At 50.2% G+C, this 7,881-nt stretch overlaps 1 protein-coding gene across 2 annotated transcripts; it reads left to right on the top strand.

Moving 5' to 3' along the window:
• Positions 1-325: 325 nt before the first annotated feature.
• Positions 326-7,616, top strand: LOC128635664 (mucin-17-like). 2 transcript variants are annotated; one of them, XM_053688769.1, is made up of 3 exons: positions 326-2,359; positions 4,859-5,019; positions 5,808-5,955. In XM_053688769.1, exons 1-3 carry the CDS (start codon positions 511-513, stop codon positions 5,823-5,825), a joined length of 2,028 nt encoding a protein of 675 aa, XP_053544744.1. In that variant the 5' UTR covers positions 326-510; the 3' UTR covers positions 5,826-5,955. The 2 variants fall into 2 exon arrangements, with proteins under 2 accessions (XP_053544744.1, XP_053544743.1); XM_053688768.1 differs by lacking the exon at positions 4,859-5,019 and having other exon boundaries at positions 5,808-7,616.
• Positions 7,617-7,881: the final 265 nt, after the last annotated feature.

Below are 7,881 nucleotides of genomic sequence, written 5' to 3'. Positions count from 1 at the left end.
AAACACAGAGATATGACAGATAACAAAATAATAATACATTTACACTATATACATATAGAGGTATAAATAAACACAGAGATATGACAGACAACAGAATAATAATACATTTACACTATGTACATATAGAGGTATAAATAAACACAGAGATATGACAGACAACAGAATAATAATACAGTTACACTATATACATATAGTGGTATAAATAAACACAATGATATGACAGACAACAGACTAATAATACATTTACACTATATACATATAGAGGTATAAATAAACACAGAGATATGCAGTGTAGGGCTTAGTATAAGCCTGGAGCAGTCTAAGGGTTAAGGCTGTAGGAGAGTGGGTTAGAAGAGAGAGGGAAGGTGCTGGGTGCAACATTGTTGCAATTTAGGGTAGGCCCCTCCTTACCAGTAGATAAGCCAAGTTCTCCCTTGCAACTTCCTCTTCTTCTCCGGATCCTGGCTGAAGCAGTTTTTTCTTAGCAGTTCTGTCATCACCAGTGCAGCTATGCATCGTTCCAGGCGTTCTACTCTGCCTCCCAGACGTTACCAGTCGGAACAGGAACCTCCTGCACCTGCAAAAGAAAAAATAAAGATAAGTGTTCAATCTATTTCTGAGGATGATTTAGATATCATTCCCCCAACTCAATATACTACTGTTGTGTCAGCCCAGGTTCATAATGTGGAAGAGCAGGGACCTATTGATATTGAGTTAGCTCAGGAATCCCCCAGACCTCAAGCATTGCAGACCCAGCAGGCTAATTTACCCCTTGATAGTGTACAGGCCTCATTTCTAAGTGCTGTACCCCCTGCTGCTATGTCAGCAGTTTCTGACCTATTGAAAAACATAATATCCGCTATGGCTGCAGCCTCCCCAGGGCCCAGTGTGACACCAGCTGTTTTCCCTCCTGATCCTTCTAGTCAGGATCCGGATCCTGCTTTAACTACCCCCAGCAGGCATCGCCCTTTCACACCTCTCATTGAGGCACCACACGTGGCAACACGCGGTCCCCAGCCCGGCCAGAACATGGCCCCTGTAACGGCCCCTCAGCCCTCAACACCCGGACTTGCCCCTGGTCGCACCATACCCGAGGCCCATGCCATCCCAGGGCCTATGCTGCTCCCCCCGGGGCCTAGCGATCTCCTTCGCCAGCCGCGTGGTCCGGGTCCGACTTCCGGTGTCAACGCCATGTTAGTGACGTCACCGGAAGCGGACATCGGCACTTCCGGCTTGGCAGATTCCCGCGCGGTCGCAAGGACATCGGCTCCCGGGGCAACGCCACTTGCAGGTGAGCACCGAGAGCCGTCCTTGGCCGTTGGCGGGTTATCAGTGGGGGGTCGGAGGGGCATTAGCAGCGCAAGCAAACTGCGCAAGCGAACGGCACATTTGAACGTTAATCCTCAGGGGCATCAAAGGGGTCGCTCCATCATAAGAGGTAGTACCAGGCAGATAGCCAGTGATAGGGGTAGGGGGACACGCAGAGTTAACCCTTCCAGGGCAATGAGGCCATTACAGTTTATACAAATGGGAGATAACGCAAATGCCGTTCAGCAGGCCGCACCCGATATTATTAACCCACACAGGGCTGATAGTGGTTTAGTGCAAGCGGCCGCTCAGCCGCATGATATTGTGTCTAATAATAGCCTGCATGTGAATCAAGGCAATGTTCAAAGTATGCATGTTAATCAAAACATTGAGCATCATTTACCGTCTCATCATTTACCATCCCCCATTGGTGTGAATGCGGCTTTGAATGGTGTGAACGTACAAGCAGCTCCTCAGGGATATAATACACCCCTGGTTGGCATACATAATGCGAATGTGCAATCTTTAAGCCAGCTACAACATCCCATTATGTTAGGCATACAAGGAGTACAACCCCTTGATCAGGGTATCCACTCCCCCATTGCAGCCACGCAGGGCGCTCATGCACACTCATTAAACCATGCACAATCAATAAGCCAGGCATGCCATAACCCTATTGTAGACCAGCAGGGTGTGAATGCTCAGACATCTGCGAATGGACAGTCAGTGAGTCAGGGATTTCATACACCACTTCATATAGCTCATCCACCCCTTGCTACTGATAATCCAGACACATCCATTGGGCAAAGTGCTCGCCAAATTCTTTCTCTTTTGCAGGGGGCAATTGGATCACAAAGTGCAGCAAAAACACGGACCAACACTGCCACAGTCATGAGTGGGGCGGATGCAGGAGTAACAGGCAGCATTACAGCAGGAGCAGCAGCCACCACTTCCACTGCACAGCAAGGGTCTTCAGGACTCGCCCTCCAAAACCAGCCAGCAGGCCAGCCCGTTTCCAGCATGGGTCAGGGACCTCCTGCCATTAGTCACGGTGAGAATGCTTTATTTACACACAATGACCATTCTTCCTCTGACTCATCCTCTTCTGACTCAGGGTCTGAGACTGACTCTTCCTTGGGTTTACAAGGGGCAGGTCAGAAGAAAATGTTTAGAATGATTAAGAAAATTTTAAAGAGGGGGGTCAAGCCAGATACTAAGCAGGACAGCGCCAGTAACACCGCCCCGCAAAACCCATCTACAGAGGTGCCAGCTGAACCTCTCCCTACCAGGGCCATCTCCGAAAGGCGAGCAGCCCTTTACGGGGACGCAAGCCCAGGAAAAATATACTCATTGCATAGACACCTGCGCAAAAAGGTGGTCAGTAGAATCCACCGTGGAAAATATGTTAATATATTTGACCTTTCGGTGGAGGCGTATAGGCAGAGAGAGAGGAGCGCTGAGGGAACAGGGCCTAAAAAATGTAAACGCCCAGACACTTTTGATGAGTGGCTCCAGTGCTTCAGGGTTTTTTCCTCCTGTTATATCGAAAAGTACCCCTCCCAGAGTTTGCCTATCCTAAAATACACGGACACTATTCACTGGATTCAGCGTAATCACAGTGAAGGTGTGTGGAGGGAATATGATGCTGAGTTCAGGAGGAAAATGGCAGGAAATCCTTCCCTGACTTTTGACTCTACTGATAACCAGTTGTGGCAGCGAATGGACCCAAAAGGGGGTGCACCCGCTGCTGTAACTTCAACTCAGCAATCAGCGCAGCAGTCCTTTCGCAATACCAGAAGCAGGAAACGGGGGGGAACCTGCTGGCCCTTCCAGGACAAAAAATGCGACAAGGGTAGCGCATGCACCTTCAGACATGTCTGCAGGTACTGCTCTGGTCCACACCCTGGCAGTGACTGCATCAAGCGAAGGGACCAGACCAATAAGCCCCCTTCAGCAAACTTGGGCCAGAAAGGCGGAAACGCCAATTAATGTACATGCCATGGCACCATGGTTGTGGGCTTACCCAGACCAGGCGGCGGCACGTATGTTATGGGAGGGTTTTTCATTTGGTTTTCATATCCCCACATTTAGGCAAATCAAGGGTAAGAGATTTAATAGGAACCTTATTTCAGCATACCAACACCCCCAAGTAGTGAGGGATAAAATTAATAAAGAAGTGACTTTAGGGCGAATGGCGGGCCCCTTTGCTGCCCCACCTTTACCTGATTTGGTCATTTCCCCGTTGGGGGTGGTTCCCAAGAAAGAGCCAGGGAAGTTTCGCCTCATTCAGCACCTGTCGTACCCAAAAGGTAGCTCAGTCAATGATGCCATTGACCCCCAACTCAGCTCGGTGCGCTATCAATCCTTTGATAGCGCACTAGACCTGGTCAGGAGGGCGGGTCATGGTGCTCTATTGGCGAAACTAGACATTGAGTCGGCATTTAGGCTTCTTCCACTCCACCCCTCAGTTTTCCATCTAATGGGTTGTAAGTTTGCAGGTGTGTACTACGTGGATCGCTGCCTGCCCATGGGCTGCTCTTTGTCATGCGCCTTGTTTGAAGCGTTCAGTAGTTTCCTTCATTGGGTCGTAGCTTCAGAAGTGGGCAGCGATCCCATAGCACACTACCTGGACGATTTTCTCATTGTAGGGAGAGCAGGCTCCGATGATTGTTTATCCACAATGAACATCATGCGCAGCGTCATGAGACATTTCGGGGTGCCCCTAGCAGAGGACAAAACGCAAGGCCCCGCGTCCTGTTTAGTTTTCCTGGGAATCGAAATCGACACCCAGGCTCGGCTCTGTAGGTTGCCACCTGATAAAGTTCAGGGCATGCTTGAGGCGGTCAGAGCGGCAGTCTCTAATGCAGTTATTTCCCTGAAACAGTTACAATCCCTGTTAGGTTTGCTTAATTTCGCTTGCAGAGTTATCCCCATGGGTCGGGTTTTTAACCGTAGACTGGAAAGACAGCTTAGTGGTAGGTCAAACCCGAAATCAAAGATAACCCTAGGGAGTGAATTGCTGGCTGACCTGGTAGTCTGGGAACAGTTTCTCACGCGATTTAACGGGATTCGGGTCTGGCGTACCCCTCCCATGTCTAGCCAGTTACTGCACCTTTTCACTGACGCAGCTGGATCGCACGGTTACGGGGCCTATTTCCAGGGAGAGTGGAGCGCGGAGCCCTGGCCGGAGTCCTGGGCCCCGGCAGGCCTTACTCGAAACCTGACTCTCCTGGAGCTATTCCCCGTGGTCTTGGTGGTCGAGCTGTGGGGTGGGAAGTTGTCGAACGGGACTGTTGTGTTCTGGACAGACAACATCAGTGTGGTCTTTGCGATCAATAACTTGTCAGCCACCTCAGCAAAGGTCATTACCTTGCTGCGCCACCTGGTGCTGCGCTGTCTGGACCTTAACATCCAGTTCCAGGCCCGTCATGTCCCGGGCGTTGACAATGTTGTAGCTGACGCCCTGTCACGATTCGAATGGGCGACATTTCGCAAGTTAGCCCCCACAGCTGCAGCCGTGGGCTTACGCTGTCCTGATTTCCTTTGGCAGCTCGTCCTTCCTGGATAGCCTTACTGCCGTTGGTCCGCTCCTCCTTAGCACCATCCACTTGGCACGCCTATGCCCGCATGTGGTCTGAATGGGACAATTTCTGTGCGTCCAGGGGAGCCGACGCTGCTCAGGGGTCTAGGGACAACTTACATGATTGGCTGGTGAGTTTGCATGCCTCTGGGGCCCGTCAGGGGGCAATACAATCCAAATTGGCCGCCCTCTCATTTTTCTATAGGGCATTAGCCATTCCTGACCCAACCAATTCCTTTTTTATTAGGCAGGTGATCAAGGGTTGGGGCAGATCGCAGCAGCGGAAAATAGACACGCGCGAACCCATCACCCGCGACCGCCTGGAGCGTTTGCTCTTGGCGCTCGACGTGGTCTGTAGATCAGATTTTGAAGCCCTACTCTTCAAAACTGCGTTTAATCTGGCCTTTGCCGCCGCTCTTAGAGTTAGTGAGGTAGTAGCACCCTCCAAGCAGGCGTCTGGGGCAGGTATACAATTGCAACATGTTAGAGCTGCCCCTGATTCCTTACTTCTTTTTCTGCCGCGATCAAAGACAGATCAGGAGGGTAAGGGAACCTGGATCCCCGTTCACCCTCAGGTGAACAGCGCATGCTGCCCGGTTAACTGCGTTAATCTTTACCTGGCTCAAAGGCCGCCTGGCCCGGGGCAATTCCTGGTCCATGCGGACGGCAGATCCCTTTCCAAATTTCAGTTCGGTAGGGTCCTAAAATTGGCGGCAGTCCAGGCGGGGCTGGACGCTAGCAGACTGGCCCCGCACTCCTTTCGCATAGGGGCCGCGACTAACGCTGCGCAAGCGGGCTCCTCGTGCGAGGACATAAAACGTATTGGGCGTTGGCGGTCCAATTGTTTCAGAACCTATGTCCGTCCAATTGTTTAATGTTTAGATGTTAATTCAGGATACTAAAATGTTTGTCTCCACAGGCACTACCCCCGGGGTGAAGCGAATCTGGATTGTGGGCCACTCCTTTGTCCACTGGGCCTCCCTACGCTGTGCGTCCCTCCCATTTGGCCAATCCCTAGGTCTCCCTACCAACAAGGCATCCGTTAGGTGGTTGGGTGATAGGGGGATGTGCTGGCCCCAATTAGCAGGAACCATATCTGAGGCCCTGGTACGCTGGGGGAAGCCTCACATTATTATTCTTCACCTAGGGGGTAACGATGTGGGGGCCGTACCAGTTTTACAGTTGATTAAGGTTATGCAGGCAGACATTGGGTGGCTAAGAGTACGCATCCCGGGGGTCATGATAGGGTGGTCCCATATAATACCCCGTCTCCACTGGAGGCATATGTCGGCCCATACGGCGGCATACCGGGTTAGGAAGAAGATCAATGCGTCTGTAGCGAAAACCGTCACTGGGTCAGGTGGCTTCGTGGTACGGCACGAAGCCATTTCGGCTGATAGAACCGAGCTATATAGAAGGGATAAAGTTCACCTTTCTGATGTGGGGCTGGATTTATTCATAGGGGACATTCAGAGAGCTCTGTTACCCCTCCTGTAAATCGGGTTGTGGGTTGGCGGCAAGGGTACCATTAAAATGCTTCCTTGTGGCGGGAGATCCTCGGTCCGGTTGCGCAGGAGAAGGTCGCTAGGGGTGAGTGATGGCCAGACTTCCGGGGAGGAGGGTAGGCCCTCACGTGCACGTGACGGTAACCCTCCTTCCTCCCTTTTGAGGGATGGTCACGTGATCTCTGCAACCCCTCAGCGTCATCTCCTTAGGGCAGAGACCCCTCTGCTGCTGTTCCCGTTGGGCCGGTGATCTCCTGCTGTTCTGGGTAGCTGATCTCTATGCCGCCATATATATTTTCAGTTCTATCAGTTCTATCTAGTTTGTTAGGTTAATAAAATTTTATGGCCTGTGACGGTCACAAAATTTTTCCCATAAAAAGTTTGTCTGTGGTTATTTCGCACTACATTCTCATGTACATAGTTATTTAATTAAGTTATGTTAAATCCTCTCCTCTGTGAAGAAGGATCCGGTAAGCATTTAATCCCTTAATGCAGTGTAGGGCTTAGTATAAGCCTGGAGCAGTCTAAGGGTTAAGGCTGTAGGAGAGTGGGTTAGAAGAGAGAGGGAAGGTGCTGGGTGCAACATTGTTGCAATTTAGGGTAGGCCCCTCCTTACCAGTAGATAAGCCAAGTTCTCCCTTGCAACTTCCTCTTCTTCTCCGGATCCTGGCTGAAGCAGTTTTTTCCCTCCCTCCCTTCCCCTTTTGTAATGTTTTAATGATGTTGTATTTTCGACGGCACCTTAATGGCAGGGCTATGGCTACTCACCCTAGGCCCAATAAGCCATTACTGTAGGATATGGATCTCCTCTCCCTGTTATGCGGTTTACACGGCTTGGTAACAGGGAATCCTTATCTAGGTGGAAGATCTTCTTTCACCCTGGCGGCGGGAGATCCTCGGTCCGGTTGCGCAGGAGAAGGTCGCTAGGGGTGAGTGATGGCCAGACTTCCGGGGAGGAGGGTAGGCCCTCACGTGCACGTGACGGTAACCCTCCTTCCTCCCTTTTGAGGGATGGTCACGTGATCTCTGCAACCCCTCAGCGTCATCTCCTTAGGGCAGAGACCCCTCTGCTGCTGTTCCCGTTGGGCCGGTGATCTCCTGCTGTTCTGGGTAGCTGATCTCTATGCCGCCATATATATTTTCAGTTCTATCAGTTCTATCTAGTTTGTTAGGTTAATAAAATTTTATGGCCTGTGACGGTCACAAAATTTTTCCCATAAAAAGTTTGTCTGTGGTTATTTCGCACTACATTCTCATGTACATAGTTATTTAATTAAGTTATGTTAAATCCTCTCCTCTGTGAAGAAGGATCCGGTAAGCATTTAATCCCTTAATGACAGACAACAGACTAATAATACATTTACACTATATATATATATAGAGGTATAAATAAATACAGAGATATGACAGACAACAGACTAATAATACATTTACACTATATACATATAGAGGTATAAATAAACACAGATGTGACAGACAACAGACTAA

The sequence above is a fragment of the Bombina bombina genome, chromosome 7, assembly GCF_027579735.1.
Source record: "Bombina bombina isolate aBomBom1 chromosome 7, aBomBom1.pri, whole genome shotgun sequence".
Taxonomy (NCBI): domain Eukaryota; kingdom Metazoa; phylum Chordata; class Amphibia; order Anura; family Bombinatoridae; genus Bombina; species Bombina bombina.
The sequence above is the reverse complement of the archived record's forward strand: the minus strand, read 5'-3'. Positions and strand labels throughout refer to the sequence as shown.